The 21,494-nt window shown below is 39.0% G+C and overlaps 1 protein-coding gene across 1 annotated transcript in view; it reads right to left on the reverse strand.

The window, feature by feature from the left end:
• Window positions 1-152: 152 nt before the first annotated feature.
• ZFYVE16 (zinc finger FYVE-type containing 16) overlaps window positions 153-21,494 on the reverse strand; it is a 28,713-nt gene continuing 7,371 nt past the window's right edge. Inside the window, 18 exon segments of the mRNA XM_015849776.2 lie at window positions 153-2,558; window positions 3,341-3,505; window positions 3,965-4,070; window positions 4,890-5,052; window positions 5,570-5,650; window positions 6,273-6,423; window positions 6,559-6,663; window positions 9,131-9,213; window positions 10,920-11,144; window positions 11,744-11,899; window positions 11,989-12,111; window positions 12,605-12,983; window positions 14,566-14,711; window positions 15,502-15,576; window positions 16,058-16,154; window positions 19,257-19,536; window positions 19,538-20,849; window positions 20,852-21,355. Coding sequence (XP_015705262.1) covers window positions 2,397-2,558; window positions 3,341-3,505; window positions 3,965-4,070; window positions 4,890-5,052; window positions 5,570-5,650; window positions 6,273-6,423; window positions 6,559-6,663; window positions 9,131-9,213; window positions 10,920-11,144; window positions 11,744-11,899; window positions 11,989-12,111; window positions 12,605-12,983; window positions 14,566-14,711; window positions 15,502-15,576; window positions 16,058-16,154; window positions 19,257-19,536; window positions 19,538-20,849; window positions 20,852-21,355 — 4,313 coding nt within the window. The 3' untranslated portion in view covers window positions 153-2,396.

The following is a 21,494-nucleotide window of genomic DNA, read 5'->3' on the forward strand; positions in this document are numbered from 1 at the left end:
CACGCACCCCCAGTACATAAATAGATTTTAAGGACCCAATATAAAAAATACAATACTAAATCTGTTCATGAAAACTCACACTTAATACATTTGTCCTCCCTGAAAATAAAGGAGGCTACCAAGAGGTAAGAAAAGCAGAAGGAAGCAGAAAAGAGAGTGCAGAGTGCCTGTTTTATTGCCGCGTGTAGATCACTTCAAGGGTAATCTGGCTTTTTATTAATCCTTGAAAGGTCAGATTGCATCAGGACTTTTGAACGCCCAATACAAGAAAGAAAGATCAGTACTTATAAAAATAGCATCTGTTTCAGTAAGACAAATCCTTACAAATTCAAGAATTAAATCAGTTTTCCTACAAAAAGTAATTCAGAAGCATACGGTCCTGAAGCACCAGGACTTCACCTACAACGCTGTTGTAAACTTAACCGCAGTCTTTCTTTATTTAAAATAGGTTTGGTGAGGGAAGGGGACGTACTGCTGAGTGACAGAGAAGAACCAGGGAATGCTGCCACTTTAGGAAGCAGCAGAGGAAAACCTCAGATTTTTCCCAAAGGAATCTGGGAGGGCTCCTCCAGTAAGGTAACAGGGCCAGCTGTCCTGCTGAGATGTCATCAGAAAAGCCAAGGCACAGGTGGAACTTAACCTGCCAAGGGACGTGAAAAATAACAAGAGATTTTAGAGTGCATTGCTCGGGAGACAGCGGCGAAGGAGAGTGTTCCCTCTGACAGTTTAGGTGGGAGAACTAAATTCAAGAAACACGGAGAAGGCTGACTCCAACTCCACTGCCAGTCAGGCTTTCCATGTCTGTTATGTCCCTGAACATCTAGGTTGAGGCTGGGTGAGCAAAATCCACTGTAAGAGCAGTGCAAGATGACCTGGGGCACTGCAGGCCAGGTGGGTCTGCACCTGGAAAGACCAAGAAGCAGATCTTCCTGGAACAAGTGTTAAGGCACGTGCAAAACAAGCAGGTAATCTGAGGCAGCCAGCACAGCATCTTTTAGAGCAGATTCTGCCTAACCAATCTGTCGGCATTCTGTGATACAGTGACTACATCTGTGGAACAAGGAAGGGCAACCAGTGTCATCTGCCTGGATTTCTGCGAGGCTTCTGATATTGTCCCCCGCCACATCCTTCTCTCTGGACTGATATGGGTTTTGAAGGGTGGAATATATGATGGCCAGGAAGATGTGGTCAATGAATCTACATCCAAGCAGAGGCAGGTAATGAGCAGCATCCCCTCAGGGGTCTGCCTTGGGACTGGTGCTCCTCGGCCTCTTCATCAATAAGAAAGACGGTTGCATTGAGTGCACCCTCAGCAAATTGAGCAGTACAGCTGATGGAACAGAAGGAAGGGATGCCATCCTGATGGACCTGGACAGGCTTGAGAAGCAGGCCCACAGAAATCGAATGAGGTTTGGAGAAAGCAAGTTATCTCACTGCTTCTTCATAAGAGAAGTGCTCCAGCCCGCCCTCTGATCACATCTGTGGCCTTCCACTGGACCCAGCTCCAACAGCTCTACATCTTTTTGTGTAGGGGGCCCCAAGCCTGGATGCAGTATTTCCAGAGAAGGCTCTGGGGAGGTCTCATGGCATCCTTCCAGTACTTAAAAGGAGCTTAACATTCACACAGTCTGATAGCGATGGGACAAGGTGGAAGCGCTAAACTAAAAGAGATTTAGGTTAGATGTTAAGAAGAAATTGTTTACTTAGAGGGTGCTCAGACCCTGGCACAGCTGCCCAGAGAAGCTGTGGTGCCCCATCCCTCAAGATGCTTAAGGCCAGGTTGGGTGGGGTCCTGGGCAGCCTCATTTAGTGGGAGGCAGCCTGCCCACAGCATGGGGATTGGAACTAGGTGATATTTAAGGCCCCTTCCACCCTAAATCATTCTATGATTCCTTGTGCTGATCAAAACAAGTGTCAAGAGGCATCCACCTGTGTTTATACTGATGCATGAAGCATGCAGTTGGCTACCTAAGACCTCATGTTAGAACCTCAAACAGCGAGAAAGTTCTTTGCACATGGAAAGCACATGCTTCAGGCTGAGATTAGATCTGACTGCATCAATGTCTTTAATACTTATCTGAGTACTTAGGAGGCAAGATAGCATGGCTGGAAGTTACACTACACAATGTAAACACTACAGTAGTGTACAGAGGTAAGCAACTGCCTTCTTCTGCAACTGTATTAAGTGTAAAGTTTCTGAACGTTAGAGAACATTACAAACTACACTTGTTTCTGGGGTAAAGGAGCAAATGGAAATCGGGTTCTTGTTTTGTTTCAATTCAGTTTGAAAATCCATTAAAATCAGAACAGTTTTAGCAAATCTGATCTTTAGTGTTTGATACACTAAGCTTTGGTGTTCAGAGCTAGTTGAACCAGCATCTTGCCAGAAACTGGTCTCAAAACAAATGTTCCATAAGGAAAAATATTAATTCCATTTTCAGCGGCAAGCTTGCGGGATCTGACATCCCACCATGGATCACAGGAATCAGAGCTTTGTCCAATTCATTCAGGTACTTCTGTGGAAAAAGGTGACCCCCAGATCCTGCCAAGTACTCAACCTGGAATGGAAACACATTGATATTTCTGCTATTAACAAGTGTGCAGTATCTTAGTAAATTAGTATTTCACCTTGCATCACACAGTCAGAAAATAACACAAATACCAGAAACTGGGTAGGTTTCCACATCAATTAGCTGAACTATTATGACTGTCACTGAATCTCTAGGTTTACCAGACCACACATCCTCTGCGTCTCACACTGCTTGAGACTTCTGTCAAAATCATCTGATTGTATTCTATCACCACTATTAATTTCAAAATATATTGTTGAAAAATAATTTAAATGAGTATTTACAGCTTCTCTTAAAGATAAGGAAGCTTTACAGTGTACTTCTTCAGACAAGTGCATTGCAGCCCCAGAGTTCTGGCAGTCTTTGTAGGAGCATCACATACTAGATGGAGCAGAGCAAAGCTGTCTGCAGCCATAGAAATGCTGGAGCAAATGTCTTAGCAATATCAGGAGCTAATGCAGGAGAAAACTACATCACAAAAAGCATCAGAAAATTAGCTCTATGATTCCTTTTACTAACTCACTCTAGAGACACACAAGTGCCAAAGAGTCTGAACCAGACAAAACTTACAGCAAACAGCTGCTACAGCATAGGGAGAAACTGAAGAGAATTATTTTGTGAATGTGATTAAGACAGCTCCTAAATGAAATTTCATCCTCAGTCTGGATCTAGGGTAGGACAAAAACTAGGAACATTCAGAAAGAGATCTAAAGGTCTTCATAGGCAAGGCTTCAGAACTGAAGTATGTACAACACAAACTGAAAGATTACCATATCTGAGTCGACCGAAACTCTCAGGCCTATCTTATTCATCCCATTCTTCTTCAAGGTTTTAAGGTGTGGGCAAAGAGCAGTGCTGCAGGCAGCAGCAATATCTTTAGCAAACTGGAGATGAACAGGACTGGGTAGTTCATGGTCCTTTAGGAAATAATACACCTGAAATTACAGAAACAAAAGGGATATTCAGCAGTCTGGTCATATGAAAAGTAAAAAAAAAAAAAATTAAAAAAAATAAGTTATACAGTATTCAGTTAACACAGAACAAAGTGAGCTACCAATGCTTGTTTGCTGGCATAGCATTCCTAGCATTTCACTTGTTCAATCAAAATAAAGTAGCTGTAGGAATACCTAGATTACATACTCACAGAGTTAACCGTGCTAACAGACTTACAGCATTTATTCTTTTTCAGAGGAAAATAATGTTGAGTGTATAAACTTATCACAGAATTACAGACCAGTCTGCACACTGGTATGGCTATGCATAGTTTTGTTTCCTTAACAGAAACATTTAGCCCTCTTGTTTTAGCTTGCTGCTGCTACTTACAATGGTTAACTACTGTAACTACTGTAAGTAGTAGCAGTAAAAGAAGTTCAAGTACAAAGTAATCTACAAACCTCGGTACACTTCAAAACTTTTCCTTTTCTTTCAAATTCTCTGGCGTGTGGTATTTTTTCACTCCAAGTTCCTTCCATTGATTTTCCATCTACTGGGCTTAAAATTCTGTGGAAGACAATAGTATAGTCAGTAATTACAGTAACATTTTGTTTCATACATGTTGTCCCATTTTAAAGCATAATCCTTAGTCATCTTTAAAAGCTGTTTAACAGCTCTGTAACAAAATAATACTGGATTTGCATCATAATAACATAGAAGCTACAAAAAACAGTGGCTAATAAAAACCTTACCTTATGGGTTTGTGAAGCTGAAGCTGCCAAAGTTAAAGCCTCTCTTTGTTCCAATCAGTCAAAAAAGCCACCACCAAAACAAACAAACAAACAAAAACAGCCAGCATACCAAGACAACCCTGCCACCTGAGAACGAGCCTGGTTAACATGAGGCAAGTTTTGAGTTAATGATGTGTAATTAAAGTTCCAAGTTGTTCATGTAACCATTCAAATCATAAGCAATAAGGATATTATTTTTAATTTCTTTTAAATTAAATGATGGTATTCCAAGTAGTGAGTGGCAAAGAGCAGTACTGTGCACTTCCAAGCTCTCAACCCCAAAGGCCTAAAGGGATAAACTGCATCCTTAAATTGGTTAGTGATTTGACTGATACAGACTTTCAAAGGAACCTCACAAATTCTTCCTGTCAGCTTCCTAAGCAGGGAAAATGGTATTGAGTTTGGCAAATACTGCAAGTGAAACTGTTCTGCTAGTGACATCTACAGGAGAGCAGGCAGCTTACTGTGCTACTCCCTGACAGGTCTTAGCAGCAAATTACATGATTAAAAATGCCTTAGATTAATTTCTTGAAATAAAAAGCAGGTATTTGAAAGTGAGGAACTTGAGAAATATATGCTTTGCTAATATATTTACCCTTTGTTTGTTTTTTCTTCACCTTCCACCCAGCAAATATCTACGTATTCTTTTAGTCCTTCTCCATCTGCTTTGCCACAAGTTATTTTGAAGTCCTTCTTGTCTCTTAGTGCTTGACGTAGGCTTTCCATTGTCTCTGGTGTTATTTGGACCATTAATCCATCTAAAAGAAAATCATTAAGAAGAAAATCCTCACTTGTCTACAGGTAGAGAAGCAACATGTTATAGCAGTCTCGGCTTAAATATTAGTGCGATTAGCCCTCTTCTGCAGCAAGTCCTGACGTGGACTCCATACTCAAGTACAGCATTAAATGCCCCATGGCAGAAGTCAGGAGTAAGCCTTTGTAGTCAACAGAGCTAAGACTAGTAACCTAGACAAATGTTGAGTTTCTGACATATATGTGTCAATGTATGTATTTCATCAATACAGCAATGAACGTACTTCTAGATACTGGCAGCTATGAAGGAAATGTTTGCATAGACTAATGTGAAGAGTTAAAACTTATGTAATAAAAGCAACAGATAAACTAGCATGCATTATTATAAAGCACAATTTGTTTGTGATAGGTCTTCAAGTTAAAAAGTCCTGAAAGAGTTTTGCTTCAAGTGGAACAAAGATCCCACACAAGGCTAATTTTTATTTTTAAAGCCCTCTGCAGAACACACAGTACAATCCTTACCTTCAACTATACTGGATTTAGCTAGAAATCCTGAAGACGCCTTTAAGGCTCCATTAAATACCACAAAACTTGCACCTGTAACTAGAAAAAGTAGAATCATATTACTCAAGTTTCACATTGTCAACATTTGACTTACCGTTTTTCAATTAAAAAAGTATTTTAATGTTTTAATTATTAAAAAAACAAAAAACAAAATGGGGCAGAAGAGGTATTACTATGCTGAAAGTGATTGTGCAAATCACTTGGTCACAAGTTGGTAGAAGAAACACTAGGCTGTAGCAAAAAAAGACCACCCTTCTCACTTTATGAGCACACACGGTATTTCTCTAAGATACTGAAAGGTGGGTAACAGGCACACTGAAAGAGCCCAATATGCAGAAAGGAGACAGTTAAGAGAACAGTGTTGTGGTGTATCGATTTTTTTAAACATAAAACATATATGCCACACAACTTTAAATCAAAGTTATTTACAAAAGATACACCTGAAGCTTAGATTGTTAATAGTGAAACTAAAGCTGAACTAAACTGAAAGGTCATATGGGACTTTAAACAGCCTTGACTAGAGGGAGGCATCCCTGCCCATGGCAAGGAGGTCAGAACTAGATGCTCTTTAAAGGTATCTTCCATCCCAAACCATTCCACACTTCTGGGACTTTTGCTCTACAAATGCAATTGTTCCCCATAAGCACACTACACAGCTTACCTTTCCTAGGACGTTCATTAGTACTGTTTGCTTGTGTATGATAGAGGCCTTGCTTATTCTGCACACACACGAAGTGAGAATCTGCTTCAGTATTAAAACTAGCTCCAATGCTAATTACATGGTCATTAGAGGAGTTTATCACCTTCATCACCTGCCAATGTAAGATTTGTTATTAAACCAACACATCTCATTCTGTAGTGTTCAATTTAAATATAAGACATTGAAAAATCTAGCAGGATTATATATATAAATAAAGATGGAAGCAGTTTGGAATAGTTGAACTTACTTGATTATATTTCCTCAAAGGTATTTTAATACAGCTTCTACCCATTTCCACATGAACAAATAGGTTGTCTATGGTATGCAAAGTATATTGATAGTTTCGAAGGTCCTGCAATAGACAAAGATAATATGCTAAGATGTTAGCAGACATTTATTTACATACATTTTAGAATAAATCTTAAAGACTGAGCACTTTACATCCATCTCCAGGCTTCTTATAAGTCATTAGGAGTAGCTAAAGACTTGATGATCCCTTTCCTCCTCAGCTGTGATCTGCTGGAAAAGCACCTTAATGGATATATTAACAAACCTGACACATTCATGAAGTGGCTGTACTATTTAACAGTGGCTTACTTCAACTATGGCTACTTTATGCACACTGGGATCTTGTTATGTTTTAGACAGTGTGAAATACTTCAACAGAAGGAACTGACAAGGTCACTTGGTTTGTTCAGCTTAGAGAAAAGGAGATGGAGGGGAGACTTCTCTGCTGTCTGTCACTCAGTGGAGAGGGGTGGAAAGGGAGGTGCTGATCTCTCTGATGACCACTGACAAGTTCAGAAAGGATACTAGGGAAAGTTGGTCACCAACAGGGCGGTTAGGCCCTGGAATAGGTTTCTCAGGGCAGTGGGTATAGCCCCAAGACTGCTGCTGTTCAGCACAATACTCTCAAGCATATGGTTTAATTCTTAGCTTCATGTGGAGCCAGGAGTTAAGACCTGACAACTCTTATCAGTCCCTTCCAGCTCAGGGTATTTTGTTCTATGATTCTGCATTCTCTTGAGTACCTGAAGTACTGCTTCAGTCTCGCACTGTTCATTACACCTCCTTCTTACAGAGGTTACCATCCATCAGCCACTTCTGCAGAATTTCCACACACTGTTCTATTCTGGAAGAATGATGACAGATGTAAAATGGCTCCATTTGCCTTTCCTGCACAACTTAAGAAAGGCTGGGAAGGCTCTTAGCAGCCACTGAACCAGGAAATCAGTATTTTCCTCAGTCAGCTCGGCTGTAGCAGGAGTTATTTATGAGCAGGTCTCACTGCACTGCAAGTTTCAGTTCAAATGGCATGATTTGATGGTATAAAGGATATCATCACAGATGTGCCTTGCCTTCACCATTTACCACCACATCAGTCACTTCTGCAGTGCTAGATTTTATCATCTTTAACTGAGTTTGCCCACATGTAGTTTAACAGATTCTTGATAAACCTCTTGTTAAACAATGTAACGAGGATTTTTTGCAGCCATTCTACAATGACTGAAAACTCTTGCTATATCAGAAGAGGTAATCTTGAGGAGGAGCAAAGTGCCTGTTTTGAGCCTGAAGGCACAATTCAGGCTAAAAAACCGAATGGATATACCACATCAGAGACCAAGGCCAATCCATCTCAACACACTGCAGCAGCAAGAAGTGCACACTGATTTTTCACCCTACCTCTTGGGTGCCTGTCTGTCTTTTCAAGGCTGTTCTTCTAGATCTTATTTATGTGTAGCTTAGGCACTTCCTGAATAATACAAAGGCTTAAGCCAATTAAGCAAGTCTCCCTCATACTGTCCTCCCTTCCACCCTCAAGTCCTTCCTCTGACTTCATATTGGCACTGTCCCATCACTAGTGAGGAAGGAAGCAGGCTCACAGAATTGAGATTTAAGATTACTCCATCAAGAAAAACTTGCTAGCTAGCTGAGTGAGAAGAGTGCCAAAGATTGCTGTTTCCTCTATGCTGTAATGGTTTCCAGATTTGAGAGGGTTTCGTGATCACTTAAGTATGTGCACTTTTCTCTACGGTATTTCTAACACTTTTGCTTACAGCATTAAGGATAAAATCTATGCAAGTGTTTGAAGAGAAAGGTTACTGCTCCGGAATAGAAGCTTACTAGAAGTTCATATAAAATTATTTGAGAAACAAAGGAAAAAGTTCTTGTCTTGAAATAGAGTCTTTGTATGACACAGATTGGTTTATCACATCAAAGGTAAGTTCACACGGCAATGTAATTAACGTTACAATTAGAAAATCTATCTGCATGTCAAGTTTGTTTTTCAAATTTAACAAAATACCATGTTTAAGATGAGATTTTTTGCATAAAAGCAGTATTTGACAGAGAAAACTGCAACTGAATGGCAACTGTTACAAGGTTCAGAGTAAGTTCCAAAGTTCTTCTCATTATTTAAAACTATTTCTTATCACCAGAAACTGTGCTATAACCAGTACAATGTTGAAGACTGCACTAGGCTTATGAGACAAGTCTTTGGCAGTAGGAGAGTTGCTAGGAGAGCACAGCTCAGAAACTACACCATGTCAGATCAGATCCAGCTCCAGTCAGCTCCAAAATGGACCCACTGCAGGCCAGATCTGAGCCCTAAGCAATGCAAGAAGAATCCAGTGGAGGAGCACGGTTAAGAAATGACCAGAAATGCAGCCAAAGGTGGAGCCCATGATGAAACAAGTCAGCTCTGAAGAAAATGTTAGTTCTTTAACTTTGCCAAAAGCAATTCAGCTTCAAAGAATCTGAGGATATTTTACACAATCTGGATTACAACAGGAAGTGAAATGAATATAATAATTACTCACAACAAGTAGATTCATAATTGTGTGTCCTATTTCTCCAAAGAGTGGCTTTCGATGTCTGAAACTTACTACAGGAGTTGGATATACTGGAATAGAGGAAATAAAAAAGTCACACTTATAAGTAAGTTTTACATTTATAAGTATTTATTTTCAGTTGTAGACCAAGTTTCTTAATTTCAATAGCTGAACGTTCAAGGAATCTAGAGCCACTGTGATTCTTACTTGCTGACAGCACCTTAGCCCACTGCATGGTTTCCTCACCCACAGTTAAATCCTACTACAATATCTATACAAAGTCACTCCCCAAGCAGCAGAAATCTTGTGGCAGAGACCTGCTGCTTCTTTCACTATGACTGACCAGCTACATTTCTTGCAAAAGATGAGCTCATTCAGCCTTTGTGTCACCAGCTGTGAAGGGGACTGCAAGGTTCAATACTTTCTTAAATGCAAGTACTATACAGGTAACATCCACTTTTATATTAATACTGTAGATTGAACTTAGTACCACTTAGCATTAACAAGAATGAAGTGAATGAAGTGAATGAAGAAAACATGCAGATGGAAATTAGTGAAAGCAACGAGATCAGGAGACCAACACACCATCACATGAAATCATTTGAAAGTAAAACAAACAGGGCAGCAAAGTCAAGATTACGAGATCAGTCCAAGAAAGTGCATGGTTAGTACAAAAATGACAATAAAATTGATAAGGGAAAAGTATGACAAAGAAGCTGCCAGGCAGAAGACTGGACAGCAGAACTCCACTACTCACTAAAATCCACAAACAACTGAATGATACATTTTTATAGACCTGATGCTTCTGAAATGGTAGTCTTAATTTACCAAAAGCCCATTCAGTGTCAGAAAGTTGTGCATGACGTTTTTGAAAATCATTCCACTTAAGTAACATCTGCATGTTGCACCCTTTCAAAACTCCTGGTCTCCAAATAACAAGGGGCTATAACAGGAATACAAGTAACAGGAAACAAAACTGTACCTATACCTCTAAATTAGTGCCTGTGCTTTTCAAAAAAGGCACAGAAGCAGCTTTAGAAGGTATTTAGGACAGCTTCTACTTTCAGGTCTTGTGCAAGCGAGCTTTATCTGCTCTTGAAGGCAACGGTGATTTGTAAAAATACTTTCCTCCAGTGAGTCTGGAGCACAGTGAGCGAAGATCTAATTGGGGGAGCAGAAAGCGGTCATGTAAAGCAGCACAGAGACTGCTGAATATGATACCCACGTGGAGGCCTCCGCACTGCACAACCGGTGCTATATACCTTATGTACTTTTCCCTACACCTCACTTTGAGAGAATGACTCCCACATTTTTCAATACTGAGATTTCAAATGTGCTAACTAATACATTACCTTTTTAAGTAACTAAGACATCTATCCATTTAATGAAACACTAATATTTTATTCAGGTAATCCATTTCTGGTTTCATTTTTGTTTTTTTTTTTTTTCAAAATTGGCAACTAGGCTGGAAAACATCCCTTCAAAACATTCCCTAGTCACAGCAGAAGTAAAACAACTTATTTTTTTAAGTGTCAGACTTGGTTTTTAGGCTTAACTGCCTTCAGCTAACATGAGAAAGAGCCAGGTAAGTGTTGCAGAATACTGTAAATTCACAGGTGTATCAACAAGATGGTTCTCACATACGAAACTTCAACCTTATGCAAGGGTAATATAAAATACTGCAAACGTGGCTTTGCATATTTTGTTTTACCACTGAAGTTATATTTCTCAAAGGAAGTTTTATATCTATACAGCTATTTGAAGTACTAAAACTTACCTCCATATTCTGCTCCCAGTCTCAACATTAAACGGATTGGAAAAACTTTTGCCCAGGGTATTTCCAGCTTATGGATTAGAATGCCACAAAGAAAAGGGTTATCTGGTAGCACTAAATCATCAAGTTTCTGGTAAGTTGGTGAAACAAACAGGAAGCCTCCATGGTCTTCGTTACCAAGAAAACTTTCACTGAACGTAACATTTTCCATGTTTCTTATTGACTTTCCTGTTGAAAGAGGGTCAAAAAGCATTTGTGCATCTTAAAAAATAACATGCTATTGTGAAGAAAACTACTACCACCACCCCTTCACTACAGGCTTATACTTTATGATTAGCAAGTCTGTTCATCTCGTATCTTCCTGAAAGTCTGGGACACATCTAACCCCACAGAAGTACTCTACAGAGTTACTTATTATCTGGATGAACTTGAATATGAAAGTAGACTTCTTTTTTTCCCCCAAAAATATCAAAAACCCCAAAGTATATGATGTTCTGGCATACATCAGTTGATGAACTTCAATTAACAGACCTCACATTTATATATTTATGTGTAATGCATTTCTATCAGTGAAATCCCAGATGCCCTAAGCCATCAATACAACGACTTACGCACATAATCTACAAGGCCATATACATTTTCTTTCTATTGTTTATTTAGAAACAGCCATATACATTTTCTTTCTATTGTTTATTTAGAAACAAAGGCTAAACACTGAAAAGTTTTTCAACCAGATCAGATACCTATTAGTGCATAAAAAACACATAAACTTCCAACTTTGAAGACAAGTAAGAAAATATCACACCATGTCAGACATGATTACATACCTTTTACTGCATCCTTATAGACATCAATAAATAATTTGAATATTTCATTAGGAAAAGTCTTCTCATCTGGCAAACACTGCAACAGAATGACAATTTCTGCCTGCCCCAAGCCATGTAGCCCATTTGTTGAGAAGTACCAGCATTTTTCTGAAGAATCTTCAATTAAAAAGACAGAGACCACAGTGATACTGTTCTTTACAATCAGCAAAATTGATCTAATGGAAAAGAAAACATGCACTACTTACAAGATATTAAGCTGACATTCACAAGCAAGTTCGCATTTAGGATAAAAGTTAATGGACTGGCACCTCCTTTCTCAAGAAGCAAGGCGACCTGCTGGTGAGACAGATGTTCTTCCACTAGAGGATCTAAAGAAATTAATATCTGATTTAGTTCAACATGCCAGCCAACTACCTAAAGTAAAAAAATCTGATGACAGTATACAAAAGACTGTCCTTTCCTATCTTGAAAAGATGTTAATTATTCTCAAACTTAGAACAACTGTGGATCAACCAGGTATTCAGTAGCTTACCAGAAGATTCAAAGGCCATACAAAAATAAAGCAGTAATTCAGAACAAAGGCATGATCAGGGGCTGCAATTTATTTGGTAGTTACTCATATATTGTGTATGTTGTTTCTTCAATTGACATACTGCTACTGTTAGTTACATTGAAAACAACCACTGCTATAATGGGTTTAAGTGATTGTTATTTTCATAATATACTCGCATTTTAATAACTCATGCTTAATTAATGAACATTCCAATGTGCAGCAGAGGTCAGATGTTAAAATTGCAGTACCGTACTAAATTCACTCTTAGAAATCCTGTACCTGGTGATGCCATACTGACAAATGTTTACCTTTTCCTTTTTCACCCATGGCAAGCAGAAGTGGTGGCAGTTTATCACCATCTGGAAGAAGGCTGACATCTTTCCGAACACAATTTTCAACACCACAAAGTGCTCTATAACTTGAAGGACTAACAGGCACATCACTTTTAGTCCAATCTACTAAATTAGCACTAGTCTTCTCAGATTCCAGGGCAGAAGAACACTCTTTAGTGTCTGGAGTCAGAGATTTATCACTATCAATCATCTCACTCTGGCTGGAAATGGTCTGCTGTGCATCCTCTGAGGGAACAGAAGGACATAATCCCTCTGTTCTTGCGGAAACATCCATTCCTTCTTTTGGTTTTGAATTTACATCAGTTGGTATGTCATCTTCCTCTGCATTTGTAGCCTACGAGAATAACGAAGAACAATATCTAGTCTCAAACAAAGTGTAACTTCCATGATAGCATTCTAAATTAAAGAAAAATGACTAAGAAATTTACGATGTTGATAAGAAATGAATTATTTATTCAAGAAGTGACTCAGCAAATCTACTGTGGATTTTGCACCTCCTTCCCCCTCTCCCCATTCTTAAAGGTCAAATTAGTCCTCATTTAAGGTAAAGATGAATCACTATTATATTTCTTCATAATATAAAATTCTCAGAGCGCTGCAGATCAGTCATTTTACCATACAGTCAGATTTAACACAATAAACAATAAAGCAAGTATCCCTTGAGCCAATACAATTAGTATTACTGTTTCTTCACCTGGAAACAACAGCATTGTACAGTCCAAGTCACTTTTGGTTTGGTGTCAAACCTACACTGCTCCCTCAGTGAAATACATATGAGTACTCAGAGTATAGTCATTATGAAATGGACTATCATAAAAACAAAAGAGAACCACAGAATCACCAAGGTTGGAAAAGACCTACAAGATCACCCAGTCCAACCATCCACCAATCATCACTAGTTCTCACTAACCCATGTCCCTCATAGTCCAAACGTTCCTTGAACACCCCCAGTGACTCCACCACCTCCCTGGGCAGCCCGTTCCACTGCCTGACCACTCTTTCAGAGAAGTAGTCCTTTCTAACATCCAGCCTGAACCTCCCCTGGCAAAGCTTGAAGGCATTCCCTCTAGTCCCATCACCAGTTGCACAAGAGGCCAACCCCCAGCCCACTACATCCTCCCTTCAGGCAGTTACAGAGAGCAATGAGGTCTCCCCTGAGCCTCCTCTTCTCCAAGCTGAACATTCCCAGCTCCTTCAGCCTCTCCTCATAAGGCCTGTGCTCCAGACCCCTCACCAGCTTTGTAGCTCTTCTCTGAACACACTCCAGGGTCTCAAAGTCTTTCTTACTCATGAACGAAGGCTGATTACATGACAATACAACACACAACTGTTGATAAACTCCACATACTGGTAGGATGGATCTGGTCTGATTACTAGCTTTACAGATTGTTTCTTAAAACTCTTGAACACTGTCATGACTTGGGACAGTGTTTCAGAACTATGTCTTATTTTAACAAAAGCTCCAGATAAAGAATATCTCCAAACTTTTCCACAGCTAACTTATATTACTCCGTTCAACTTCTCTTGTCAAGTACAGCTAGCTTAACACTATGAATATTATGTTTTTCTAAAATGTTGATTCCCTTATTAGTTCAATACCTGCCCACATTAGAAGTGGTAAACTAATTTTGCTGCACCCTATAACACAGTATTGTACAACATGAAGCAACTTCTTGTAGGACCAACTTGGGAAATATGTAGAATTGTATCAAGCCACTCAAAGGAAAACAAGCGTACTAACAACAAATGGCTGAAGACACCTTCGTAACAGTAGTTATTCAAAGTCTTTACAGAAGAATCTTGATTTTGAGTATTTTCTGCTACACCATTTTTTAGGTTCGTGTATGTCCTAATCAAGAGGGAGCAAAGTTATTTCAGCAGAATTCATGTGTCTACACACAATTCTTAATTCATACCATATGCTGCTCTGGCACATCAGGGTGTACTGTGTCCTGGGATGACTTCTTTGCTCCAGAGGAAAGCTTTGTTGTATACGCCACTTCTCCAGTTGGCAAAATACCATCTGCAAACCAAACTCTCTTCTGTTCTTTGGGGCACAGCTCTAGGACAGGTTGAGAAAAAAAACATTGACTTTTTATTATTTTACTGTCCTAACAACAAAAACTGATACAAATTCAGAGGCCCTTCTCCCATCCATTACATAGAGAATTTGTTAACTGAAACCAAGCATAGGTAGACAGCTTGACTCCAGCCACAATCCTATCCGGTAAATACATGGAAAAAACAGTTCATCATAGCAGAGGAAGCTGTTACGCTATATTGTATCACGCTACCTATCAAAACTCCTTTGTCAGCCATCCCTTTGTTATAAGATATGAATAAAATGCTTACCACAACTAGAAGATGAAACACTAAAAAACATAGCTAATCCCAATTATTTTTCATTGATTGAAGTCAGATATTTAGTAGCAGTGGAACAAAGACTGCTTAATGGCTAATCATTTACCTTTACAGAGAATGAACTCCTACTGCTTCTTATCTCTTCCCCCCAAAAAAGTACTTTTGTTTACTGTAAAACTGGCCATCACAATGTATGACAGATCACCTGAGCAATATAACTAATTACGAAAGTAATACCTGAATCGAACAAAGAAATTACAGTATAAACATAGAAAAAAAGAGTACCTCCATTTATAAAACACGGATGCAAGACAGATGTTGTCAAGCTCATACACGGAATCTGAACTCAGAACTACCAGCAAGTTTCTTGAGCCACAATTCACAGAACTTCTGTTCAATAGTATATCTATTATATATCCACAACACAAAAAACAACTCTTCCAAGCAGATCTTGAAAAAGTCTCAGTTAAATTATACTGTGTTAAACATACCCTCATTATCAGATTGCTTAAGTGCTGAAGTGGGTAATGGTGAGGAAATTAAGGGACAGCTGGTATACAGGCTTCCTGCAAAGATGGAACAGAAGAATTCTCAGAGAAGACACTGGAATTAGGGACAGGACCTGTTGGACTCATCATCCTTTCAAATACCTGTGCTAAACTGAAAAAATAAAACATTGTTTACTTTAAATGTTTAAGTGTTTAAAAAAAAAAGTAATTTTAGTGTGCAGTGCAGTACTGACAGTTTTGTGGTGTTTTTTTGTTGTTTTTTTTTTGCAAAAGCAGCACATAATTTAGGGAGCTAGTTGTGTAAACTGAATGCTCAAACTACTGCACAGAAGAAAAACCTAACTTTATTGATTTTCAGTCTGCCCTTAAACATGTAGAAGGCTACTGCTGTAGGGCGGAAAACTCTTTTCTTCAACTCCTGCCACAGATGACCCAATTGAAGCATGGAAGCTTCCCATAAAACACGAAAATTAAAGATACTAGCTGCAAATATTATTTTTTTACTACAGTTACTCAAAAAGATCCAAACCTCTTTTACCTTTATTAATATCATCGTAGCAGCGAGTACAGACTCTTGCTTCCTTCTCCATGTACTGTAGTTTGCACTTTCGTTTGCAACAACCACCACAAAAAACCTGAACAGGGAGGAGATTTAAATAAGTATTACAAGCAAAGTCCCGATATTTCCTGAGTTAGGTTCCTATTATATTATTTCATTTAATTAAAATAATGAAGCATACATCACAGAATCACAGAATTGTAGGGGTTGGAAGGGACCTCTAGAGATCATCGAGTCCAACCCCCCTGCCAAAGCAGGCTCCCCCTAACATAAAATATTCTCAGAGATGTGGAGAATGAAGAGAAGCATTAGCACATTTATCTTATAACACGTTCCTGTGCTGAGAGAAGGGAAATTACCAGAAATAAAAAGGGTTTTATTAAGGTCAAAAGATACATGGCTTGGTCCGAAGTCTGCTTTTTGAGCTCTTAAGTCCTGTTCTTAAGCTCTTGAGTCCTGTTTCCCAGGACTGCATGCAATCTATCCATGCTAATGATTTTTGGAAAAGGCTACATCCTATCAGTTTTCTGAAACACTCAGGAACACTATGCTGCAGCACAGCTCTGTAGCAGTAACGAGGGTAACACTATGGGCACCATGTGACATCATTCTACTCTTAACAAAAGATAAACTTGTCATTTATTAGAGGAACCCTTATGATCTGCAGAACTTGAGCGGAGAAGCCTACCATGACATGCTAACATTTGTGACCCTAGGGAAATTCACCTTTTTTTCTCGATTCTTCAATTTATGATTAAGGTAAAACAATATTCCAAGAGATTCTTGGCTTTGATTAACAAGCCTAAGTATCTTTTTTTAAAAGCTGATACTGTATTGTGTTTACAAAAGTATTTTATTAAATACTCAGCAGTCTAGAGAATATTTATCTAGTAAAGAAGGAACATTTTAGTTTGATATGCTAAAAAAGGAAAGAATAGACTGTTTATTTATTGGCTGTTTATCCAAGGGATACATGTGGAATAGGAATGGAGATTGTTTCAGACACAGAAAATATACAACTGTGATCTGTAACTTCTTCTTTTCAACTACTCAGCACAGACTAGAATTTGTCAGGCGTTTCTGTTGGACCAAAGCATTTCTTAAAAGTCTACAAAGCCAGCCTTCCACACATGGTGAGAAATGCTTGTATTTATTCAGCTATGAACTCGCCTCCTCCCAGTTCACTCTGAGATACAGGCAGGAGAAAGAATAGCCCATAAAACTTCCTGCTGTGGGCAGATCTAGTTATGTAAGGGCAGACGCCCACAGATTAGATAGGTTTTTTGTTTTTAAGATCATAGGTGGAAGCAGCTGGTATGTAATTCCACAATGATTAACAGACTCTTCCAAGAAATCGGTATATATATTTAATTCTAGGCACTCTTCAATTTAATATTCAGGCCTATATCATACATCTTTCATGCAAGATGTGTATGATGGTATCTCAAAATCTTCAGGAAAAGTAAGGAAGGAAATAAGTACAAAATGAAGAGCAGCAACAAGGGAGACAAATGATAACTAATGATATTAAAATGCTTATCTGGAATGATAAAAAGAATTCTAAATCACACCAGTTCATTCTCAAATTAACCTCTACCTCTGCTAGTCTTGTAGCTGCTTTACAGTAAAAAACAGAATGATGTGAACAAGTACTGAACCCCACAGATGAAACTCATCTGTTCTATTGCCTTAATGCCATCTTTGAAGATAACTACTGACATGTTCATTAGGATTCAGGGCATGGCTGGAACCAGCTATTCTTATATCAGCAGGAGCCATTCTTGACCCATTTGTCTCACAGCAGTTAATATCCACACTGCACTGAGGCATTCTACTCTGAGATTTGAAGCTAACTCTTGGACAACTATCCAAACCAGGGCTCAGTGCTTCCCAAACAATTTACCAACACTGTCTTAGGAATTACACTGGCTAGAGTAGTCTCAACTGTGCCAGAAAACAAAACAACAACAAAACAAAAACACTGACAACAACAAAAAAACAAAACAAAACAACACACCAGTTGCTTTCTTGTAACTCCTTTCAGAACAGCATCTGAAGAACATGAAAACTGCTTTGAAAGACATGAGCAGAATATACATCCTGTCTGGTTTAAAGGAGATCTGGGGATGTGGAAAAGCACCTTCTCAACCTGAACCATACCTCTACAATGTTAATCACAGAACTCCACATCTGTTTTTTGCATGTTCCCACAAATACCTGGTGCTTTTCTTGCAAGGTGGATTAGCAATTTTTCAAGCTCTCACTTTCAGCTATGTAAAGATTCCAGAGGTATTACTAGCCTTTACAAAAAATATCTTTCAAAACCTTGGTCTGACAGAAGTCTTCCACTCCTAACCAAAGTTAGATGGAAGCAAAGGTGCAGTCTGTTACTCCTAATTATCTCGAGGAAAACCAAGTGGATTAAGAGGAAAACAGCTAAAGAAGAAACAGAACAACAGAAGAAAAATAAAAGCTATTATGACTGAACTCCTGTAAGTGGGAAAAGCCATGTTAAAAGTCACATTTCATCAGTGCAAGACAATAAAATAAACATTTCAGTTGCTTCCATATTAATGTCATATCCATAACGATTAACACTTCCAGTGCCCTCAATAAAGGCATCACCTCAATCTTAATGCACAAGAAGCATGAGGTGAAAACAAAATAAAGGACAGACAGTGCAACAGAGTGATGTCTATGAAAGTGAGTCTACTAAGCAACAAAGGTAAACCTAGTTGGGCTATAATGAGAAAATGCACCACATCAGGAAGCAAACAAATAAATGGAGATGAGAATCTGACTGTGTGTGCTGCAGATGGGTGACAGAGCGGGCATTATTGCTACCTTACACATTCCTCCAGCACAGAAGCCAGAATTACCAAGTTCTGACACGTTCACTGATAATAATAAATCTGTAAGACTACATAAAATTAAACAATTCTAGGACAGTTCAGAGAGGACAATCATGAATTTGTCTGTTCCTCCTCAACCTGGCAGTAAGCACTGCAACTCAACATGGGTCCATGAGAGAAGCAGACTTTGTTTTTTTAAGACAAGTAGCAAAACAGTAAGCTACTGCACATTCAGAAGAAAAAAAAAAATCTGTGCAGGGCACACTGTCCCTAAATCAGAGTAAATTTGCTTACAGTAACAAAAGGACCCCTCACCAACAACTTACTTTTCCACACGCACGACAGTGGTGTCGTCTTTTTGTAAACGTGAACTTCACTTGGCAGTTCATGCAGTTGGGTGCCTCTGAATCAGGAACCCACAATGGTTGTTTCTGCAGAAGAGCTGCAGGTGTTTTAGGCGATTCTACACTTTGAAATGTCTGATTTTTTCCTGCTTCAGTGCCACTTTCCCCAGCAGGCTCAGAATTTTCATCACAAGTAATGCTGTTCCTCGAGGAGGGAGCTTCTGGAGTAACTGCTCCCTCAAGCACATGCGTTTGATTCAGCTCCTTGTGTACTGTCACACAACAGCTTTGGTCTTGCACCTTCAGTAGGAAGCTTTGAAACTTGTGCCTCACTATCATGCTCAGTCACATTTTGAACAAGAAACGCACTGTCCTCTGCTGGGGGTTTCAACTTACGGGCATTAAGGGAGACTTCAACATTACTACTAATGCTAGTTATATCCTCCAGTTTTGTCTGAGCATGTTCCTCAGTAACCTTTGTGAAATGCAGGTTCTCGTCTCTCAAATTCACTTCTGTGTCAGCTGCCATTAAGTTATTACTATTGCTTAAAGAATTCAAAGAACTGGACAGATGACTTTGCCCATATAAGAATTCATCAAGCTCTGCGTCACTTACAAGAGTATTGCTCTCCTCAACAGTAAAGTCATCCACAGTTTGGCTAATACTTTCATTGTAGTAACAGTCTATATCAACACCATATGGCTCAGCTTCATATTCCATAAAAGGAGAAGCAATAGCTTTGATTTGATCAGAATCACTATCATCAGTTACATTCTCAGTATTAAATGTCTCTCCATCTACTTTTTCTACAATGGTTTGGTTGATTTTAGATAAATATCCTTCCTGTTCATGTAAGTCAGTGTCTTTGCAGGATTCATAATCAGAGAGATCAGTTGCTAAACTGTCACTAATCACCTCTGCTGCTATTTCATTCTGAGGCAGAGAATTAACTTTTTCTTCTGTTACAACTGAGGAACCACACTGAGATACAGGAAGTGGTGGAAGATGTGGCAGGGACATCTGGACATCCTCGACTGATACACATAAAGCACTGTTTAGTACTTCAGTGCCAGCAACTTCTTCACTACCTTCATTCTCTTCCTTAATTTTCTCTTCTAGTTCTACTTCAGTGCCTGCTTGACAGCTGGAGCCTTCTAAAGCATGACTTTCAGGTAATGTGCCATGGTTTTCGTCCAACTGATGTCTATGTAGCAAATCAGAAGGCAAGGGTTCCATTTTACACTGATCTTCTGAGGTTACACTTTCTGCAGCACTTCTTCCAGGTATCTCTTTGCTCACTGGAGAGCACACGCTTTCATCTTGAGGCTCAGAAGGCAATTTTTCACATGCTGTCTCATCTTTGGGATCGCACACATTTGAATTCTGTAATGTTTCAGAGACACATGCAGTATTAGGGTGAGCAATTTGTTCAAGATGATTAAAAATTTCAATACAGGACTGTATCTTTAAAGTGAAGTGATAATCACACAGATCTGAAACCTCTGCTTTAGCAAAAACATCTGACTTGGAAGCTAATTGATTACTCTCTTCTGTTTTAGGAGGTCCTGAATGTGGAGCACTGAGTTCCCATCATTCTGCTCTGTACATGAAACAACTCCGCAACCCAATGAAAATACAAAATCAGGGAGAGGTATGCAATATTTGTCAAAGCCACTCTAACAGTCTTCACTACAGTGAGAGTCACCTGGCTGCAATTTTTGAGTATCTACATTAGCAACATCTGAACAGATCAAGTTACTTACGTCATGAACTAGATCACACATAGGTAAGCTACTTCCCAGGTCTGAACCCTGACTTCCTTCTGTGGAAGCACTGCTCACATTGGTCAAAATATCAGGCCCAGAAACACTCCTCTCATTTAGTGATGAGCAATTCAGAATCCCTTCATTTGGTCTGGTGTGGCTGGCTTGAGAGATTTCTTCTGATGCAGTACAACCGTTAGCATCCTCCTGTAGTTTTTGTGTTGGGTACATGCATTGCAAGAAGTCCAAATCCACAGGAAGAGAACAGTGTTTTGAATCACATGGATTTTGTGGAGCTCTGGAGAGGTCACATTCATCTATTTTAAGCAAAAATTAAAAAAAAAAAAAAAAAAAGGGGATAAAAAGCAAAGTTTATAAGACTTAACTGCTTCTTTGGTTCATGTCCTCAAATTTCATCTATTCACTACCATAAGCTTTAACTTAGCGTTTATTACT

Source organism: Coturnix japonica, chromosome Z, assembly GCF_001577835.2.
Source record: "Coturnix japonica isolate 7356 chromosome Z, Coturnix japonica 2.1, whole genome shotgun sequence".
NCBI lineage: Eukaryota > Metazoa > Chordata > Aves > Galliformes > Phasianidae > Coturnix > Coturnix japonica.